A 22,479-nucleotide genomic window follows, 5' to 3' on the forward strand; every position below is an offset into this window, starting at 1 on the left:
TGTAAATTACTGTTGAAAAGAAAAGAACTTGGACCAGACTGCCCTTTTTCTCATTTCATTCAAGGAACATTAATAGTGTTAATCCTAATCACCCTCTACATGTTTAGAACTTCAATTAATTTACTGGGTGAGGCTCATTTACGGTTGATGGTGAATGAGCCTCACCCATGTATGCTTAGTTTAAGTTCCCAAGTAAAGCTTTTAAGTCAAAAAAATAACATCTAGTCCATTTTAGCTACCCTAATCATGCTTAAGACATGGAATTGAATGCTTCTTACCCTAAAAGTCAATAAATAGAAGAGTGAGGAGGGATTTTTTGGTAAAGCAAGACTGATTAGCTCGCTTGTAAGAATTCCTCATCTGCGAGGTCAGTTGGTGCTTTGGAGTTTGCTAAGCCGTTTTTATGAATTTTTCAACAATTGTGTAAACTTTATAATTCAGATGAAGCATTTAAAGAGGATAGGCGTCACTAAAGAATGTTGTGAGATGGCTATCATATTTCCATTCTTAAGTAAATAATTTTAGCTTGAGCTTCAAAAATGAAAAAGTATTCGAAAGGGGGCGTTTTACCTCCTTAAGAACTTACTAGATGCAGATCAAAACTAATTGAGGAAAGGGAAATGTTGAAAACGGACAGGAAGGAATGAAAAGAAGGTTTCTACATCAAAATTGTGGTAGGATAGATAAATAGTAGAATAGATTCCTCTACCCTCAACCAGTCCTTTTGGTTTCCGACTCTAAAAATGAAAAAATTATGGTAGGATTACTTATCCTGGACTTAGGTACCATAAATTTGAATTAGTTAAGTTCAAAATAGATACTGAACATTGGGTGAGAAAAAAGAAAAAGAAAAAAAAAAGGATTTCTATAGGAAGCTAGGCAATGGGGACAAGCATGGAGCCATGCGCAATTAAGCGGTCCTATCTCTTCCACCTTCTCCTGTACCTTTATAATACTTCTCTTAATCCCAACTAACGTGCTTCTCTCTCTCCCTTCATTTCGATTCTCTTCTTTTTCTTCCCTTAACCGTACTATCGTCGTCTTCTACATTTGTCTCCTTCCTTACTCCCATCCCCATCACCTAGCCAATCACTACAATCAAGTGACCAAATTGAAAAACAGGTAAGCTTTTACACTATTGTACGTTACATTACATGCATGCAAGAGACACGAACTACTAACACTATTATTCGTCGTAGCCTTCTTTTTTTTTGTGGCCTTATGTTGGCATGGGATTTGGACTTTGCCTTTTTTTTTTAGGAATTACTCATATCCAAAGCAGCTTTTCAACTTCGCCGAGCCGACTAGCATCCCTTTCCACTGTGTATTTTTCGAACAAAGAAGACCACTATAGGATCGAATTCGTTCAGGTATAGTTTTTTTTTCTTATCACAGATCGACAGGTGACCCGTCCTTTCTCCACCAGTAGCGGAAGAGAGGGTTACCGTATATATAAAAGTCTTCCGGTTCTTACGGAAGCTTGCTAGAGAACCCTTGTCTTCCACTAAAAGTGATGAATCTCCCATTTGCCTATTTGCCTTGGAGAGGTACATTGGCGGATTAAGTGCATATTCACCTCTCGGTGGAATTCAGAGGTCAAACCATATTCATGTATAAATAAATTTCAGAACTCACTCCTACTGCTTCTAGCACGTACGCATGTTCTTTTTGTATGTGATTTGTGAAACCAGAGTAATTCTGCAGAAGAAATTGCGAGTTTCATAGGGGGTAAAGTTCAAGAACTGTAATCTAATTGAATTCAGCGTGAACCTCTAAGGAGAGAAGATAAATAGAACACTATTGTTTCTCTAACCTATTTCTTTTTTGGTCCATTATAAAAAGAATGATTTCTTTCTAAATTTGATAACAATTTAGTTTAAACTTATAATTCTACTCTTAATAAGAAACTTTTATAACCACACAAATACTCTAAGCCTTTTTGACTTGTTTAAAACTATAAATTTTAAAAAAATTTATTTTTTCTTAGACTCTGTGTCTAATCAAATTGACGTTATTTTTTTTTTTTAAGTGCATACTGTTTTTATGTTTTGATGAAAGGAGTGCCAGTGGTCCTGATATGAGCATTACGCACCAATCCGATAAATGATGAGTCAGAGAGATGTCGAGTTTATTCTAGACAAGTAGACAACTCGTTCAGATAAGTCCATATCTGTGGAATGACACCCAAAGTCACTCACCCCCCGTCTCCCACGAGCCACGCCCCATATATTCCTTTCCCAAATTCCCTTTCTTTGGTTTCCTTTTTTGCCGAGCTTGATCCCATAAAACCCTGCACTTAAGTCCTTTTGCCTCCTTCACCTTTTCCTCTTTCAATACAACGCGTGCCTAAATATTGTTACTCTGTTATACGTTATGGTTAATATCTCTAATGGTGATATAAACATGATATTGCATGGGTGAGATATCTCACAGGGTTAGTTATCCCATCTTTTTATATACAGAGGCGTATGCAGGTTGAAGGATATAGGTTCACATGAATTCATACTCCTCTCCCTAAATCATGTATAACAATGTTATATTTCTTCAAAATTATTTAAATATATGTGCGTGAACCCATGCTCAAAGGCTCTTATGGTGCGATTATTATTGGGTGCACCTCTACAAATAAAATTGGCGGTTCAAATCTCACTATGAACGATCTTGTTTTCGGCATGGAGTATATATATATATATATATATATATATATATATATATGTGTGTGTGAAAATTATTATAATTTCAAAAAGAAAATAATTTTGAACCTATAATTTTTGAAATGCAGTGGGTTAATGGTAAAAGACTAAAGGTAAACCCGTCAAATGTAAATTCCAGATCCACCTCTTCGCGACAATGCACTCATCCTCTTGAAATTTTGGATTCGCCTCTGTTTATATGGGATAACTAATCTCATCATTTTAGTGTAAAATTTATCCTCAGATTAGGTAATACCTATAATCAAACATTGAATAAATACAACTCAAATTTTACCCCGAGATTATTATCCTTATCCCTGGTATAAAATGTTCTTTCACTGTTAATTAGTAAAGTACTATATTTGAACCTATTATAGCATGTAATATATTTTATTTCTAGATTATTACTTCTATTTTTTGACTAGTTACCTATAAATATCTTTTTGAGTGATCATATAGTATAATTTTTTTTAGATGAGAATAAATGTCATCCTCCCACACCCCCAGACCCCGCTGTCCTGTTGCCCTCTCAAATCCCAACCTTCTTTAGGGCAAACCAAACAACAAACACATTTGACATTTTACCACAAAGTATTCAGCTTCTCGCGTTTTTTTTTTTTTTTTTTAATCCTCTTACTGTCGACCCCGAAAAGAAACACTAATCAATTTCCTTTTAATCTTAAACTAAACAATTTAATTTCACCTTCTTGTATTTTTAAATGATCTTGGAAGGACCATTTTGTAGGGGCGTGTATGATATAACAGTGCATTTGTTTATAATATCGTGGTGAAGGGTCCGTTCTACATGCATCATTTCTGTACATTCACACCACACAAACATCATCATTCGCTCAAGCTTTTTACATCCCGTTTCTTCAATTCTATTCATACTTTCAAATCACAAGACTATTAGAGTCTAGCGGCTGACTCTTCTCCTTGGTTTTCCTCAACAGCAACGCCCATCATTTGGTTTTTCTTTCTTTTTCATCTCTTCCTCTTTAGCCCCACCACTAGTTTTAAAATTTTAACTTATTCTTTAAGCCGTCAGTATAATTTAATATGTTATAAGATGCATATCATATTACTTGATCCATTTATTATACATACTGGTTATTTTTTAGATGACTTGATAGTCTTTTTAATACTGTTATTGTATATAAAAATTAAACTTCACTTTAAAATTAAACCATGCATATGTTGCACGCCCAAGCAGAGCTCAACAAAAAAGAAAGTAAAAAGGACATTACCACGCGCATATTTGCATAAATAAGAACTTCTAGAGACAAACTCTTGAATGTTGCTTATTATCAAATGGCGTGATGATTATATCTGAATTATACACTCGTCACCTCTCCATTTGTAGAGTTCATGATACATCCCTTTTACTTTTTAACCTTTTCACCGATCTTACATATGTGGGTACTACTTAGATTATGATTTAAAGATGATGAAATAAAGAAGATGTAATGGTATTGATCTAGTCTTGGCGATGAATTTGATGCAGATTAAATCATGATGGATACAAATGAATCATCATCATGTGTTCCACCAGGATTTCGGTTTCATCCAACGGATGAAGAGCTTGTGGGATACTATCTTAGAAAGAAAATTGCAGCCCAAAAGATTGACCTTGATGTTATTAGAGACATTGATCTCTACAGAATTGAGCCATGGGATCTTCAAGGTACGATATTTGCTTCGTTATTAGGGTTTCTTGCAGACTAACTTGTGAAAAATGAACATTTTCCAATTTTTGTTTTAGCTTAGTTAAATAAACAACAGTGACTCAGATATGATCATCCTAAATTCCTGACAGTCTCTATCAGTTGTATTTTAAATAAAAGAGAATAAAGAAGTTCTTAATAGCAGAACAGCCGTCCAACTCCGCCAAATAATACTCTCAGTTTGATATTCTAAAAATAATTGTTGAGGAAGCATTTAATTTCTAAAAACGAGTTCATTTCAAGCTAACTTAATACATATCCACTGCCAGTTCTGTTCCACTATTTCCTCTTTTTTTTTTACTGTTCTAGTTGCTGATTTGACAGATTACTCTTTAATTTGTCTTCCCGAAAAATGCATACCCTTTTGAAACAAATATCCCAAAACATGTGCGGTTCTACCTTATGTTGTTATTACCTTCCTTTCGAACCTATTTTTTTTTAGTCCGGGTAAAAAAGAATAATCACTTGTCATATTTGAAAATAATTTACTTTTATGCAATAATTTATAACCATACAAAATATATGTACCTCATTTTATACCACGAAGTTCAAAAATCTTCTTGTTTTTCTTAAACTCCGTACCAGTCAAATAGATTTACTAAAATTGAAAGGGAGGGAGTATTATTTATTTTTTCTTTTTTCTTGTCATTTTAAAGTTTATCATCAAAACTAAAGTAATGGTAATTGAAATGAGCAGATAAATGCGGGATCGGATATGAAGAACAGAAGGAATGGTATTTCTTCAGCCACAAGGATAAGAAGTATCCGACAGGGACAAGAACAAATAGGGCAACCATGGCAGGGTTTTGGAAGGCAACTGGAAGAGACAAAGCAGTGTACGATAAATCCAAACTCATAGGGATGAGGAAAACACTGGTGTTTTATAGAGGAAGAGCCCCCAATGGCCAGAAATCTGACTGGATCATGCATGAATATCGACTCGAATCCGAAGAAAATACTCTTCCGCAGGCATGTATATCGTTTCAATTTCAGTTTTTATTCCTTTTCTGAGAATTCTCACTTACTATAGATTTCAACTTGATCTTTGAAAACATCTACTCCCTTTGTCCCACTTTATGCGAGACTGAGAGCATTCAGACTACGAGCATCAAACTATAATTTTTTATGTGCATTCAGACAGAGATTAATCTTTAATTTCTTTTAAAAATTACTCCTATTTAGAAGCTACATAAAAGTACTATAAGTCACAATACAAAAATATTTAAAAGGTATATAAAAAAATTCTGTTAAAATAAAAGCTGCTTTGACTCGCAAAATAGTAACAAAGTGAGTGGAAAATAAACACCATGAGAAAAGAAACCATATTTAGTGGGGAAAAAAAGAAGAAACCATATTTCCTTTCTACACACTTTCTCTGTCAAAGCAGAAAGATATTGTATACTCCAAACATGCTTAACCGGTGTTTAATCACCTTTGTTATGAAGCGTTTTACCATCAACGTGAAACTTCTCAATATAAATTTGAATTTAATTGAGTTCCAATATAAATATCGAACACTCAGAAACCAAAAGAAAAAAAAAAGAAAGAAAAAAGATACTGTATAGTTCTCCAAAAAAAAAAAAGTTTGCATAAGTCAACTTGGATCGTATGTATTAGAGTTTAATTGTTTTGCAATAATAATGTATACTCATATATTTTTACATCATTAGGTTTAAGTTACTTACAACAATAGAAAGTAATGGTTTACTATAGCTAACATATTCTTATAACCTAAAAATAAATTAATATTGTAATATGTTATAACAAGTTAAATTACATTAATTTTGTAAAAAAATTATATTATTAATGTATATAACTTAAATATTTTTAATTAAAAGTCATTTATATAAGTTCTTTGTCATATATAGTTTGAATTTTTGGTTAATTAACTACTCCGTTATTACGACTATCTATTTATCAATGGCTCATTATTCCAGCCTAGGAATTCAATTAGTTCTGTCCTTTGAAGTTCATATTATGTGGTCGATCGTTGAGCTTTCAACCATTCAACCTTCAAGGAGAGAAATTGCAGTTCTCTTCTCTCCTACATTGCATTTGACTATCTTTTTCTTCTTTTACCATAAAATCAAAAGAAACATGCACTCCAACAAAACTGAGAAAAGAAAAGACGAAAATAAAAGCACGTTCTTTTTTCCAAATGTACACGGACTTTATGAAGATGAAGTTTCTTCACCAAGTCAAAAAGAAATAGTAAAAGTGAAGATAATTGGATGAGCTATCATTACAAATTATTTCATCCATTTCATTTTGTGCAATAACACTTTTTCCTTTTTACACGGCTAGAAATTCGGCCAAGATTGACCGCAGCCGACCGACTTTCGGTCGATTTTTTAAAATATTTTATTTTTTAAATTTTTTTTTAACAAAACTGACCAACTTCGATCGTTTTTTTTGCGCAAAAATACGAAAAAGTATTTTGGCGTCCTGCGAAATTTATTTATTGAGAAACCGACCAACTTTGGTCGATTTTTCATATAAAATAAATTAAAATTAATATTCAAAAACTAACCGAAATCGGTCGGTTATTTCAGTCAGTCATTTTAAAAAATCGACCGACTTCGGTTGGTAATTTTTATATTTTTAATAAAATCGATCGAAATCGGTCGGTTATTTTCACTCGAAAATGCAATTAAAGAGTACAGATAAAATAAAAGAAAGTCTTAAACCAAAATATACCAATGGTCTAGTGGTTGTCACACCCTTTTTTTTCCTCCTTACTAACCCTCTTTAAAAAAGATAAAAGATTTATAAGCTCAAAAGGGTTTTTCAATTTGAAAAGTGACAAAAGATTGTGTTTCAAAGGATTTTTCAGAGTCGCCACCTGACATTTGGTTTCGGTGTGCTAGGTCACTATTTTTTAAAGTAACAATTTTCCTTCAAAACACAATTGACTCTAAAACTGACTACACCGGAAATTCCAAGTAAGGGGATTCATTTGACTCGGGGAGAAGGTGTTAGGCATTTCTCAAGTTCCGTGAAGGTCACAGTTGCATACATGATCTAGTTGGCTTTAAAGGATACTCAAACTGAAGCAAAAATACACAAAAAAAAAAATAAACACACAAGAGGCTCGAGGTTGTCCCCACCTAAATAAAAGAAAAATAAAATAAGAGGAAAATATTAAAAATCTATACTATGTTCACTCATGATGTCCGTCACGGCCTCCGATTACATTTAATATGGGGCATATCCCTAATAAAATATATACAAAATCTACGGGGCATTTTCCTGAATATAAACTAAAGGGAACGACCTCTCGCCTCGAATAAAATAAAATAGAAGATCTAAAATTTGCCTACCCAAGTGTGGTCGGTCTAAGCATGCTTCTAACGGACAAAACAATAAACAAGATAAGATTGAGTTTTTTTCTATTTTTTTAATATTCAATCCCGCTACGGCTCACACGATGAGCTAAATGGCATTCAGAACGAGCAAATGGACAAATTCCCAACTGAAATCTTTCTCTTAATCACCTACTGCCCACTTTATTAAAATCTCCAATTCAATTCATCATTAATCTACAAGGCACTTTTGCTTGTTTAAGAAATAAGACATTAATAAATATTTAATATACTAATGCAAGATAAAAATGCCATATGCACACAACTGGGTAAACTAAAATCAAGCAGAATTTTATTCTATATCAAAACACACAAGGAAGAACACTGAAAATTAATTAAGAACAAGGCTTAGAAATGGACCTCAGAAACAGAATCTGACCGTGACTGTTTGAAAGCTTTGAAACGCGAAAGCAATAAGATCGTGTACAATTACTTGACCGAAACTGTGGAACAGGGCCTGGACCAGAAAATCGAATGGAGACCTCGAACGCAATTCGAATCGACCTCGACTTCAACAAATTTTGAAAACGAAAACTGGACGGAGGAATTTAAAGTGCATATGTTCGGATTTTTCTTTCGAAACTCAAACATAAACTAGCTTAACAACATAATCCTCATCTTTCTTTTCGATCCATTTTTTCTTATATAATCTTAAAGAAACAGAGGAAACAAATTGAGGAAGAAAACTTCAGATCCGAGAAGAAATTTGTTTTTGCCCTTAAATCTAGCTTTTCGCTCACTTTTCTCTCCTCCCAAATTTTCTATCTCAATTGTCCGTTTCCTCGATCAAGATGCATAAGGCAATGCTAATGTGAGCCCAAATGGAATGTCGTTCTCCTATTTTTCTCTGTTACTCCCTCTGTTTTTCGACCCTCTCTCGTGCCTCTCTCCCTCTATCTATGCCTGTGTGCAGCTGTCTAGGTCCTTAGCTCTAGGTTGGAGGGATTTTGTAGGGTTTCCACAATTAGATATTTTATATGAAAGTGGGAAGGGATGATGGCCATTGGATTAGAGGGGAATAAATGGCTAAGATTAAATCTTGTATTTTAAGTGGAGAGTGGGCTAATGGGTTGAGAAAAATGGGCATTTGTCTTATTGGGCCACTAAGAACAAAATATACTAATTAATTTTAATGAACAAAATATACTATCAATTCTTTCTCAATGAACAAAAATAAAAATAAAAATACTACCAAAATATACTAATTAATCTTAGTTAATAAGAATAAACTATTAAAGTGATCTATATATACAAATGAAAATATTTTGGTATTTTTAAAATGTTATAAAACGGTAAAGAAAACTATGTTAAAGTAATGGTAAAAATTTAAATATTATCACTATAAAATACTAATAAGCTTTTAAAAAAAGGATAAAATAAAAAGATATATAATAAGATAAGAAATACTATAAAATTATTTTTTGTATTTTTAAACTTATATTTAAAATTAAAATTAAAAGTTGATTGAAATCCTGTTAAAATAAAAAATAAGTTAATATTTTAAAAATACTGCTTTTAAAAGTTGCGCGGGTCAAAAATTACGTGGTTACAGCTGTCCCTCTTTGCTTGGAAATACGAAGAGTTTTCAGAGCAAAGAACAATAAGCAACGTAATTGATTTATGACCCGACGCTTATTCAAAAGAAAATAAAAATGGCTAAAACGATTGTGACCGAGCCCTGGTATTGAGCTGCCTACATATCCTTGGCCATAAAGGAATCAGGCCACGTGTAGTTCAGAAGTGAGAAGAGTGATGGAGTATACCGAGGTGGAGAGTCGATTAAGGTGCCGTCGAGGTTCCGGTCCGTGGTTCCTACCATTACATCAAAAATAAAAGAAAAATACAGCAAAAATAAAAAACAAATACAAGATCCTATCTACTTCTTGTCTCGAATCTTCCTTGAATCTCCACTTGATCCTTCAACATGAAACTGAAAATTCACCTTATTCTTCAGGTGGGCATCCTGCTGACTTGAATTTGAAGAAAACTGAAAGTTGACCCAGTTCTTCAGGCGGGTATCCTGCTGCTTGCACTTGAAATAAACTTGAACTTGGAGTAGACTTGAGCTTGCAAACCTTGTCTTTCAGGCGGCTCGTGCTACTTCTGATTTAACTTGAAAAAACATTTGGAGGTTAACCTTATTCTTCAGGAGGGATCCTGCTTCCTCTGACTTGAACTTAAAAATCGAAAATTGACCCTGTTCTTCAGGCGGGCTCCTGATGCTTCTTGAAAATTGAAAGTTGACCTTGTTCTTCAGGCGGGCTCCGGATGCTTCTTGAACTTGAAAATTGAAAGTTGACCATGTTTTTCAGGCGGGCTCCTGATGCTTCTTAAACTTGAAAATTAAAGGTTGACCTTGTTCTTCAGGCGGGCTCCTGATGCGTCTCTGACTTGAAATTGTAAACTGAAAATTGACCCTGCCTGCCTGATGCTTCTTGAACTTGAAAATTGAAAGTTGACCCTATTCTTCAGGCGGGCTCCTGATGCCTCTCTGACTTGAAATTGTAAACGGAAAATTGACCTTGTTCTTCAGGCAGGCTCCTGATGCTTCTTGAACTTTGAAAATTGAAAGTTGACCATGTTCTTCAGGCGGGCTACCGATGCCTCTCTGACTTGAAATTGTAAACTGAAAATTGACCCTGTTCTTCAGGCAGGCTCCTGATGCTTCTTGAACTTTGAAAATTGAAAGTTGAGTGTGTTCTTCAGGCGGGCTCCTGATGCCTCTCTGACTTGAAATTGTAAACTGAAAATTGACCCTGTTCTTCAAGCAGGCTCCTGATGCCTCTTGAACTTGAAAATTGAAAGTTGACCCTGTTCTTCAGGCGGGCTCCTGATGCCTCTCTAATTTGAACTTAAAAATCGATTTCTGAAATATTGACCCTCATTCTCCAGGTGGATGCCTGCAATCAAAACAACACAACAAACAAAATTTTCTGCCCCAGTTTGCACTAGGAAGATTTGTGAGTTGTTAAAAAAACTATAAATCACCTATGCTATTGATGCAATGATGAGAGTAAAACTAAAGACTCGACTAGGATGTTCATCTCCTGTGAGTAAAACCAAGAAAATTTAACTAGCAAATGCGTCTGCTAAAAATAAAACCCGAATGACCCAAATTAGGAAGTGCGTCTCCTAAAAGAATAACCTGAAAGATCCAGATTAGGAAGTGCATCTCCTACGGGTGAAACTTGAATGAACCACACTAGGAAGTGCGTCTCCTAGGAGTGAAATCTCACATAAAATTAGGAAGTGCACCTCCTAAAGAAATAGAATCTGAAAAACCCAAACTAGGAAGTGCATCTCCTAGATTTGAGGTTGAAGCTTGAGGAAAACTATAAACTGAGCTTGACTAAACTTAAAATTGACCCTACTCTCCAGGCGGGGACCCCTGAACTCAAGAAAAACTAATGATTAACAACTTAATAAAATTAAAAACTGACCCTATTCTCCAGGCGGGACCCCTAAACTCAAGGAAAACTAACGACTAACAACTTAAGGAAACTAAAAACTGACCCTATTCTCCAGGCGGGACCCCTGAACTCAAGAAAAACTAACGACTAACAACTTAAAAAAACTAAAAACTGACCCTATTCTCCAGGCGGGACCCCTGAACTTAAAGAAAGCCAAAGATTAATAACTTAAGGAAACTAAAATTGACCCTATTCTACAGGCGGAACCCCTGAACTAAAGAAAAACTAAGATTAACAACTTAAGAAAACTAAAAGCTGACCCTATTCTCCAGGCGGGACCCCTGAGCTCAAGAAAAGCTAAAGGCTAACAACTTAAGGAAACTTAAAACTGGTCCTATTCTCCAGGCAGGACACCTGAACTTAAGGAATGCTAAAGATTAACAACTTAAGGAAACCAAAAACTGACCCTATTCTCCAGGCGGGATCCCTGAACTTAAGGAAAACTAGAGATTTAAAACTTAAGGAAACTAACAACTGACCCTATTCTCCAGGCGGGACTCCTGAACTTAAAGAAAAAACAAAAAACTCTTCCGACTAGGGAGAATGCCTAGGAGGTATGATCTTCTCAACTAGGGGAATGTCTAGGAGGTAAAACCTTCTCAAACAACCTTTGTGCTGACAAAATTTGGGCACGACACCTGAAAAATTCAAACTTCCAAGATTTGATTTGGACATAGTCTTCGTCCCTATTTCAAACAAAGAAAACTTGTGAGTTTAAAACATGGTGGTTGGTTTGTGGCCTTGATGTTGAGGGCGATTTCTCTTACACTTTCCATGATAACTTTGATTTCAACTTGGAAGACCCTGCTTGTTATTGGCTAACCACTTTTCATTCAAACCTTACCACAGAAAACACCTCTGATATATTCTAGCCCTATAACCTTTGCCTGTTGCATTGTGTTCATGAATTGATATTTACCGAACCTTTGCACTTCATATGAATCCCAAAGCACGTCAATTGTCACCAACTCAGTGTGCATACTACTCTTTCCTGACTTATGCTACTTTGGTGTGTTAGCCAGACTCCGCTTTGTGCAATTGGAAAGTTGGTAGCAAATTTTGAAGTCATTTCTCACTTGTTCAGACAGAGCAAACCCAAAAGGAGGACTTAAACAAAGCAAAAAGAACAAAGTAATGGGACAGTGGAAAGAGATGACATCTAACAAAAGAATTACTAAGTAGAAAGTTATCTGATGTGACACCAACTCTATTGACCATGACGTGCATCTTGGATTAAGTGGCTTGATCTGTCAAGAAAGTCTAATCTTCCATTCTTGTCATACCTCTAAGCTATGAAACTAGGCTTCAATGCTCTAATTGTCCTATCTAATTCATGATCCTCAGTCGACTTGTACTGCCCTGAAGGGTTTTCACTATCAAGCCTCTCTCATTTTGTTCTTTCTCTCAACTCACCGTCGCCTTATGGTGCCCGTAAGGGTTTTCACCGATAAGACTCTTTCATTTTGTTCTTTTCTTCTTATTTCCTTTGATTCTGCAGATGACAAAGCATTAACCATGGTAAAAATATCATATGCTCCTGGCATGTCTAACTCGGCACTCTCAAAGATCATCTGGGAGGTCTTTTTTGGACTGTAATATGGCTTTTGGACAGGGTTAGAAAGAAAGAAAGGCATGAAGGCTTAAATTCAAACTAAGACAAAATGGTTAATTTATTTATAACTTTTGGAATCTATTTTAAAACTTTGCCCCAGTTTCTAAAACAAGAGAATTTGAACCTCTTTTTTTTTAAAATAGAATTTTTAAGAAAATTGCCCCACTCTTGACTTTGTGGGATTATGAAATATTTTATTTGGTGCGACCGAACCGTAAGGCTGCCTACGTATCTTGTGGTGACAAGAATCAGATCGAACGTAGTTCAAACGAATACTTTTTATTGTTGCTATTTTTTCTTATTTTTCTTTGTTTTATTTTTTCTTTTTTTTTCTTTTTGAATTTTTCTTTTGGAATGAACTTTCTAAAACAAACCTTATGGGGGCATGATTTTCTTTTTTAATGATTTTGTACTCGATTCCAAAAGAGAGGATGTCAAAGAAATCAGCACTGGCTCAAAAGGGTACCGAAGGGTATAAAATGTTTGGGTAGCTGAAAGAGGGCCTTCCAATCTCTGAAAATGCCAAGTACAAGACATGCAACTTGAGGGTGAAAAATGAAGATCAAACACAACATTTCTTTTTTCGCTTCGGCATTGATATCACTGATATGCCTTCCATCTCTCTTTAGTGCCTTGTCAAGTATAGAACTCTCGATGGGTGATTTCTTCTTCACAATGGATACCTTCCATCAGTTTGGGACAAACTCACTTGGCTTTATCTTGTAACTTGAGATGCACTTGAACTCAAAGTTCCTTGCTTCAAATTGTCCAGGACTCACTTTCTTGTAACAAATTCTTATCGTCCTCTAAACTTCCCAAACTGTCTGCCTCAGTCTCACACAATTTGGGCTTTAAATGATCTCAAAATGTCCGAATCTTTACTTATTTTCCCTCAAATGTACTTGTTATCTTCAAACCTTATTTCATTGCTTCCTGATTAGACTAACTTTCAAGACAGACTGAGAATTCCGCGTGCAAGTCATGTCACTAGAGTCAGCATAAAAAGAGCTATAAAAGGAAAAGAGAACTAAACAAAAACTGACTAGAAATAACAGAAAACATGAGATTGCATTAGACAGACGGTGAAAGGGTTTAAAAAACAAAACGAGCAAAATAGACACGGGTTACAACCCTGGAACGATCCTAGATAACACTAGACAAGTTACTATAACTAAATGAACTAGGCAAAATATGAGGAAGAAGGGTTTGAGCCACAAGACAATATCCGGATTACAACCCTGAAATAACCCGAACAACAGAAATGACAACAAAATAAACCACCAAAACTCCTCCCTGGCTAGCCAAGAAAGGAGTGTCTTTCCAATTACCAAGCTCGACATCTTAGCCACTGAGTTACACATCGACATTACCAGAACCTTCACAAGTCTCGATCACGTTGACCTTAGCAAATACCTTTTGGGTCCCTTTCGCCAACTCGTTCTTAAGATCAACTTCTGGAACCGAGACTGATAGTGCTAAAAACTTTGCGGTAAGTGGTCCTCCAAGGGATTCAGAAGAGTTCTCAGTTCTCACATTCATTTTCAACACAAGTCATGCCCACCATATACGTCTTATTATGAACAAGCAAAGGACTTTCGCTAGTATCCGTTGTATCTGGATTTTGCATGGTAATGTCACCTATATCAATAAGCTTCTGGACTGCTCTTTTCAGATGCCAAAATTTTTCTATACTGTGCCCGGGGGCATTAGAGAAATATGCGCACCTTTGAAAATAATCAAAATTCTTTGGAAGGGGGTTCAGCATTTTTATCTGAATTAACTTCAACATGTCCAATTGCCTCAATCTTTGGAACAAACTAGCATATAATTCTCCAATAAGAGTGAACGACTTTTCTCTTTGCTGTTGCCTTTTCATTTTGTACTCTGGCCTCGATTGGAACCTCATGTGGTTAGGTGGTTGACATGCATGAGGAGGTGGGTAAAATATTTGTGGAAGTGGTGCCGGCCAATGCGAGTCCTGTGGATGTGGAGCATATGGCAGTGCATTATGGATAGAGTAGTGGGAAGGTGAGGTATGACTTTAGGGATTTTGTGAAGAGAAGTGGCATCAGGGAGGATTATCTGGAGTACAGAGATATTCACAGGGTCGATGTTAAAGCTGAAAGCGTTGAGCAGGAATGCCTATTGGGACTTGTCGTTGGTGGGGCTCAACAACATCAGGAGGGCTATTTTTGGGAAAGGTAGTTGGAGGACGAACGATGGAGCTACTAGGGAGGTTAGGAAAGCTGTGATAAGCGGGAAAATCCGGAGAATATGGTGGATTATTTGACACTATGACTGGAGCTTGGGTAAGGATAGCATCTAGAAAGCTAGGTGGCGGCGGGGGTGGTGCCTTCCTAGTCATCCAAGCCTGATACATGTCCGCCATGTGTTGTCTCAACATCCTTGCCTCTTCAACCAACCCAATGTCCTGTTCAACCAACTGCTTTCGGGTATCAATATCGACTAACTCAACTCTGTTGTCGTCTGCCATTGCCTTTCAACTTTATGTTGTAGGAAAGAGTTACCAGTTTAAGAACCACAAATCAACCACCCTTCTGCTATAATGAAGATAACAAAGAGGAACAAAATGAAGTCATCACATTAGCGTTAGGGCATTTAATATAAGATAATCTCACATTATGTGCAATGCACCTAGTCACATTTATTGGTTCTAAAATGACTCCAAGGGTACGAAGGTCCTATGGCATCATCCCGATTTTACTCTCATTGCCCTTTTCTTCTTCGTTTCCTCTCTTACGCTCCTTGATTTGCTCATTTATTCCCTCTCTTTTCTTTCTGATTATCACTCTTTTTCTTTTCTCTCACTTCTCACTTCTCACATCCCCTTTTTTTCTTTTCTTTTTTTCCTTTTAATTTCTAAATTGATTCGATCGAACTCGATGTAGGTTGCCTACGTATCATGTTCCACATGAATCAGACCAGGCGTAGCTCTGGAAAAGTAATGGACAAAATAAATTAAAAATAAAAATCTTTTTGGATTTTTCATTCATAACTTTTTTTTGGTTTTCACATACAAAATAGGGAGTACGATAACAAAAGACTCGACGAACTCGACTAGACTATGACAGACTGTGACACCACCTAAAAGAATCAATACTACTGGACAAGACATGTAAAATAAAAGATAAAATAGACTCAAAATATAAAAAGTCTCTTTAAACAGTTGCTGAAAGCAACAGTCCTGACTAAGATGGTCATGAGGTATTTGTTATGCTCGAGCTCTGATAAATGAATCCATACCTGAATAAGAAAAAATAAGATCAAAGAGAGTTAGTGACTCGAGGCACTATGTGAGACCATAATGCTTCCTATTGGGCTATGCAAGGCACGTGTAAGGCTATCTTTGCAAAATGACCTACGTGGCCTAAATGTGGCTAGAAGTACAAACTCAACAAGGGTGACCACCAAGCTATGGAAAAATATCTCAAAAGGCCCATATGACCCCTAAACTCTCAAGAATCGTTGTCTCTAAGGTTACTTTGCATAAATGACCCTACTTTGCAGAAATGGCCGATATGGCCAAAAATGGCTAAGCATGCAAACTCAACAGGAATGGACCTTAAACTAACAGGACACCTTGTGGTAGACTTAGGGCTCTAAGACATGGGTTAACAAGCCACTTTTGAGAAAATATCCCTATTTTACAAAAACAGCCGATGTGGCCGAACGTGGCTAGACATGCAAGATTTGGCTAAGACCCCGCGAAGCCAAGAACCTAAGACTCACTAGGAAGACCAGATCCTATGTGGGCTGCCTACGTATCCCGCCCTGAAAGACGAGAATCAGGTATGCGTAGTTCAGGAAGATTGGATATGCGAGAGAATTAAAAAAAAAAATTTAAAAAAATAATTTGGAGAAAACATATTTTGTCTTTTTTTTTTTGAAAAATGATAAAACATGTAAAATCTTTTTGGATTTTCTTTTTCTCTTTTTTTTGATTTTTTATTTTTGGAAAATGATGGGAAAGTGCAAAATCTTTTTGGATTTTTCATTTTCATTTTTTTTGATCTTTTTCTTGAAAAGTTGTGAGAGAAAAACATAACTGGGCCCTACTTGCTTAATTTTTACACTTTACCCTCTTTTCTTTCTCATTTACCCTCAAACCGTCATTGGTCCGCCAAATGACCCATTTACCCTTAAAGAATGCAGCATGTAGCACATGGGGATGATTAAATGTCTTTTTGGGATATGGGCCCGTTTTGACATAATTTGGATAGACATCCTATAAAGGGACACGATGCCTGGGATCGAGCCCTGCTAAGTGTAAATGACATGATGCAAATAAGCATGACCTAAAGGCTGACCTAAGTTTGGGGATTCACTAGACAAGGCAATTCGGGGCGACACGTGGTCGATGGCGGCTACTCTAGCTATCCGCCTACTCCACGCTCCCACGCCACCCCCCTAAAGACACGTTTGACTCACAAAAAGGTCGTGTACGCTCAAACGTACTCCTGAAGACTTGTTGCAGAAAGAAGACCCATGGTTATGCAAATGATGATTGTTATAAAGCGGTAAACGCATAAGGAAAAACGATAAACAAATAACCAACAAAATAGGAAATAAGACAAACAAACCAAATAAACAAAGCAAATAAAGAAAACAAACACCTCAAACGAATATCCTAAAAGCCAACAAGATCAAGTATCAGCTCGAACCTGCAACTCCCCAGCAGAGTCGTCAGAGCTGTCACACCCTTTTTTTCCTCCTTACTAACCCTCTTTAAAAAAGATAAAAGATTTGTAATCTCAAAAGGGTTTTTCAATTTGAAAAGTGACAAAAGATTGTGTTTCAAAGGATTTTTTAGAGTCGCCACCTGACATTTGGTTTCGGTGTGCCAGCTCACCATTTTTTAAAGTAATAATTTTCCTTCAAAACACAATTGACTCTAAAACTGACTGCACCAGAAATTTCAAGTAAGGGGGTTCATTTGACTATGGGGAGAAGGTGTTAGGCATTCCCCAAGTCCCGTGAAGGTCACGATTGCATACATGATCTAGTTGGCTTTAAAGGATACTCAAACTGAAGCAAAAACACACAAAAGAAAATAAACACACAAGAGGCTCGAGGTTGTCCCCACCTAAATAAAAGAAAAATAAAATAAGAGGAAAATACTAAAAATCTATACTATGTTCACTCACGATGTCCGTCACGGCCTCCGATTACATTCAATATGGGGCATACCCCGAATAAAATATATACAAAATCTACGGGGCATTCCCCTGAATATAAACTAAAGGGAACGACCTCTCGCCTCGAATAAAATAAAATAGAAGATCTAAAATTTGCCTACCCAAGTGTGGTCGGCCTAAGTATGCTTCTGACGGACAAAACAATAAACAAGATAAGATTGAGTTTCTTTCTATTTTTTTAATATTCAATCCCGCTACGGCTCACACGATGAGCTAAATGGCATTCAGAACGAGCAAATGGATAAATTTCCAACTGAAATCTTTCTCTTAATCACCTACTGGCTCCAATGGACAAAAAAGGTATTTTATAGTATGTGCAGTGGGGAACCCAGGATTTTATGCAAACGGGTTCAATTGAAAAGTTCATAACTAATATAAGCGGGATAAGACACGAGAAACAAATTTTTTGTCTTTATTGCTCACAACGTAATCTCATAATGAAGTCCTCGTAAAGTCGGTGCTCTATAATTTAAACAACTTTTTGCTTATTTTAATTTTAAAATCTAATTTTAGCTAATCTATTGAACTTTAACAAAAAAAAAAAAAAAAAACCAATTTTAGAATTTATTATCTCTAAGAAATTTGATCGATTATAAATTATTTTTAGCATTTATAAGTAACAGGTTATTATTTGCAAAAAGAAGACAATAAGAAAAGAGTTACAAACTAAACTATATTAACACCAATAATCAAAGAAAGAGAGCTTATGCACTAAAAAAATTAAATATAAAAAAACGAAAAGATTTCCAACATAAACTAAATTAAATTAAACTAACAAATGACAAATAATTTCAACAAATATATTTGCAAGTCTTAGCAAATTTTATGAAAGGGAGAACTAAATTACCTTTTGGAGTAAAATAAATTTCAATATAATTTCTATTGAATTTATGTAAAGAATATATACTATAAAATAAAATAAAGAAAACAGCAAAATATATACCACAAGAAAAATAATTTGATTGCAAAGACAGTTATATTAGGATATGCTGCTATCTTTATGGGTTAATTTCCTTTTCTGATTCTTGTTGCAATTTATACAAACAAAAAAATAAAGTATGCACAAAACATGGGAAGGATTCGAACACACAACCTCACCAAAACTTTGAACCTACTTGACCACTTTTGCAAGAGCAAAATTTCATTCAGGTGGGTTCAGATATAATTTTTATACAAACTTTACCGTACTTTAGCCGTAATTTATACATATATACCGAATCATTTTTGACGACTTATCGCTACGTGGGTCCGCCGTCCGCCCGAGTATGTGTACGCTAATGCATCAAAAACCTTTTTTTTATTTAAACTCAGTATTCAGTCGTCAAACATCGTCATGAAACATAAGGTTAACTAACTTTAGTTCTCAATTTTGCAGGAAGAAGGTTGGGTGGTTTGCCGAGCATTTAAGAAGAGAAACACAGGCCAAGCAAAAACCAATATTAATGGAGAAGGATGGGAATCAAATTATTTTTATGAAGAATCAAGTGGAGTCAGCTCTGTTGTGGATCCCCTTGAGTATATCCCAAGACAACTTCCTACTGGAAATTTCATGAGCCAAAATTTACTATGCAAGCAAGAAATAGAAGGCAATAATAATAGTAGTCTCATCTTTTTACATTCAGACCAGTTTGTTCAGCTTCCACAGCTAGAAAGCCCTTCTCTGCCACTCATGAAAAGGCCGAGTTCCATGTCACTGATCTCTGAGGATGATCAGCAAATAACGAAAAGGAGTAAGATAGATAAGAATATCAATGATAGAGTAACGGACTGGAGGGCGCTCGACAAGTTTGTTGCTTATCAGTTGAGCCATGATGATGGAGTTTCGAGCTATGAACCTCACAATGGTTCGGATTTGGGGATGCTGTTATTACAGAGTGGAAGAGAAGAAGGACCTAAGTTGGATGACTTCCTCAGTTCAACTTCTAACCGTGATATTGGCATTTGCATATTTGATAAATGAGGAGGAATTAAGAAGAAAGAGAGGAGGAACAAATGCTAGGCCTTGAGAATATTATACGTATGTATTATTGTATAAACATGATATTGTTTGTGGAATGAGTGAAAAGAATCACTTAATCATTATTGAAGTGTGCATTATGATCATAGAAAATTCTTCTTATGGATGGTGGTGAGACTTGAATTCACGATCTGTGCCCGCTCAGATATCTTATTAAAATGGGTAACCATTTCATCTAAGAATTTAAGAGAAAACATATTGTTATTTATTTATTAATTATATTCTCAACAACCCTCCATTCGCTTCTATGTTTCTCGTTTTCTCTGTTGCACATAATCAGAAGAGAAAAATAAGTGATCAATACAGTTTCTGATGGAGATGAAGCATGTTGACATGATCTTGACGTTGATGTCCGAGTAGGCAGGAAGAAATTGATTTCATCAAGAAATTAGCGGCTAGGATAAGAATATTAATAATACTTCGTGGTGCATTTCATCTTTTACCATACATGTTTTGACTTGAAAGTCTAATGGATATAATGTCTTAATTATTTACGTGCATACTATCAATGTACTGTAAGTGATGTTGGGCTAAATCGGTCAAAATATACTCTTAATATAGTGTGATATTGTCCGTTTTGTGCTAAACCCGTACGTTTTCTCCCAAAAGGCATCACACCGGCCATTAAGAGATGCATACAACTTATATGTCGGCTCCCAATCTTTTTAGTTATCAATGTGGACTTTATTCGCACACCCAACAATCTCCTCATCGAACTGAGTTCCACGTGGCTCACTACCACAATTCACGGGTCTTTTCCGTGGCTCACTACCTCACCCACATTGGTAGAGTATTATGGCAATCGAAGCCCGCAACTAGCTTCTTCTTGTGTGCGCGTCGGCCGCACCATCTCTTTGCCATTTTCATACTCGTCCCGTCGAACCTGGGCTCTAATACCGGTTGTTGGGCTAAAACGGTCAAAAGATACTCTTAACATGGTGTGATATTGTCCGCTTTGGAGCAAGCCTGAACGGTTTTTCCCTAAAGACCCCACACCATTAAGAAATGCATACACTTGATATGTAGGCTCCCAATCGTTTCAATATGGTGGAACTATATTCACACACCCAACAAGTGATTCAATAAAGTTGTTTATTTCATTTTTAAGTTACCAAAGTAAATATCTATTGTTGTAGCTGGTCATCATAGATGCACAGTCAGAGTGCACGAAAGTTAATATCTTACACTTTTATTTTTCTTATTCGCTTTCTTACAATGGGATTTCTGTAAAAGCCTTGACGTATTAACTTGTTACTTTTACTTCCAGAGTCTCCATGCATTATTCTGAAAGATAAAAGGATCACGAAACGGAAAATTGACAACCTTGTTACTAGGAGTAGAGATTATTTTCATTTTTAGTTTATTTTGTAGAAAAGATGAAGTTCGATAAACCTAAAGTCGTATACATTCAATTTTGTGTTATAATATCTGAATGTCAAATTATCCTCAAATTGAACTTACTAAAGGATTATAACAACTTAACATCCGTTTTGATTGGCTCCCCTTCTCTAAGGATTTTAATTTGAATCTTAGCTGTGAATTTTACTTCAAGTTTATTTAGTACTACTACTAGTTAGATGGCTTGACCGGCAATTTTGCGCAAATAAGCATAATATTTCCGAAAATGTTTTACTTGCTCAAGAAATTATTCACAAGATTGCTGATAAGAACAAGGGATGTAATGTTGTTATTAAGTTTAATATGGCTAAGGCTTATGATAGAATGGCATGGCCTTTTGTTTATTCTGTGTTAAGTAAATTTGGATTCTCTAAATACTGAATAGACATGGTTCATAATTTGATTTCGAGTGTGTGGTATTCAATCATTATTAATGGATCTAGACAAGAGTTTTTCTCTTCCTCTCAAGGTCTTAAACAAGGTGATCTCCTTTCCCCTTCTTTGTTCATTTTAGCTGCTGAGGTTCTTTCCAGGTCTCTTAATAATTTGTATAATCATCCTGATTTCAACCCTTTTTTTATGCATGATAAGGTTCCCAAAATTAACCATTTAGCCTATGCAGATGATATTGTTATTTTCTATAGTAGTAATTTCGCATCTATTAATCTTGTTATGAAGCAAATTGGTAACTATGAGAAAAGCTCTGGTCAATTGGTTAACAAAGACAAGAGTTTTTTTCTCACAGCTCCTAAGACTGCAGCTGGCAGGATTAATAGAATAAGGGAGTGCTCTGGTTTTATGGATAAGAATTTTTCTTTTAATTACCTTTGTTGTCCTCTATATGTGGGTACAAAAAGGATTGAATATTTTGACATCTTGATTAGTAAGATAGTGAAAAGGCTCAATGGTTGGCAAGGTAAACTTTTGTCTTATGGTGGTAAAACTATGTTGATTAAAAGTGTCCTTCAATCTCTGCCCACTTATACA

At 35.7% G+C, this 22,479-nt stretch overlaps 1 protein-coding gene across 1 annotated transcript; it reads left to right on the top strand.

Annotated features, from left to right (window-relative positions):
• The first annotated feature begins 978 nt into the window (after positions 1-978).
• LOC104093013 (NAC domain-containing protein 37-like) lies at positions 979-20,288 on the top strand. Its single transcript, XM_009598721.4, has 4 exons — positions 979-1,122; positions 4,198-4,377; positions 5,115-5,386; positions 19,453-20,288. The coding sequence occupies exons 2-4, from the start codon at positions 4,206-4,208 to the stop codon at positions 20,035-20,037; spliced, it is 1,029 nt and encodes a 342-aa protein (XP_009597016.1). The 5' UTR covers positions 979-1,122; positions 4,198-4,205; the 3' UTR covers positions 20,038-20,288.
• Positions 20,289-22,479: the final 2,191 nt, after the last annotated feature.

Source organism: Nicotiana tomentosiformis, chromosome 2 (assembly GCF_000390325.3).
Source record: "Nicotiana tomentosiformis chromosome 2, ASM39032v3, whole genome shotgun sequence".
In the NCBI taxonomy this organism is placed as follows: Eukaryota; Viridiplantae; Streptophyta; class Magnoliopsida; order Solanales; family Solanaceae; genus Nicotiana; species Nicotiana tomentosiformis.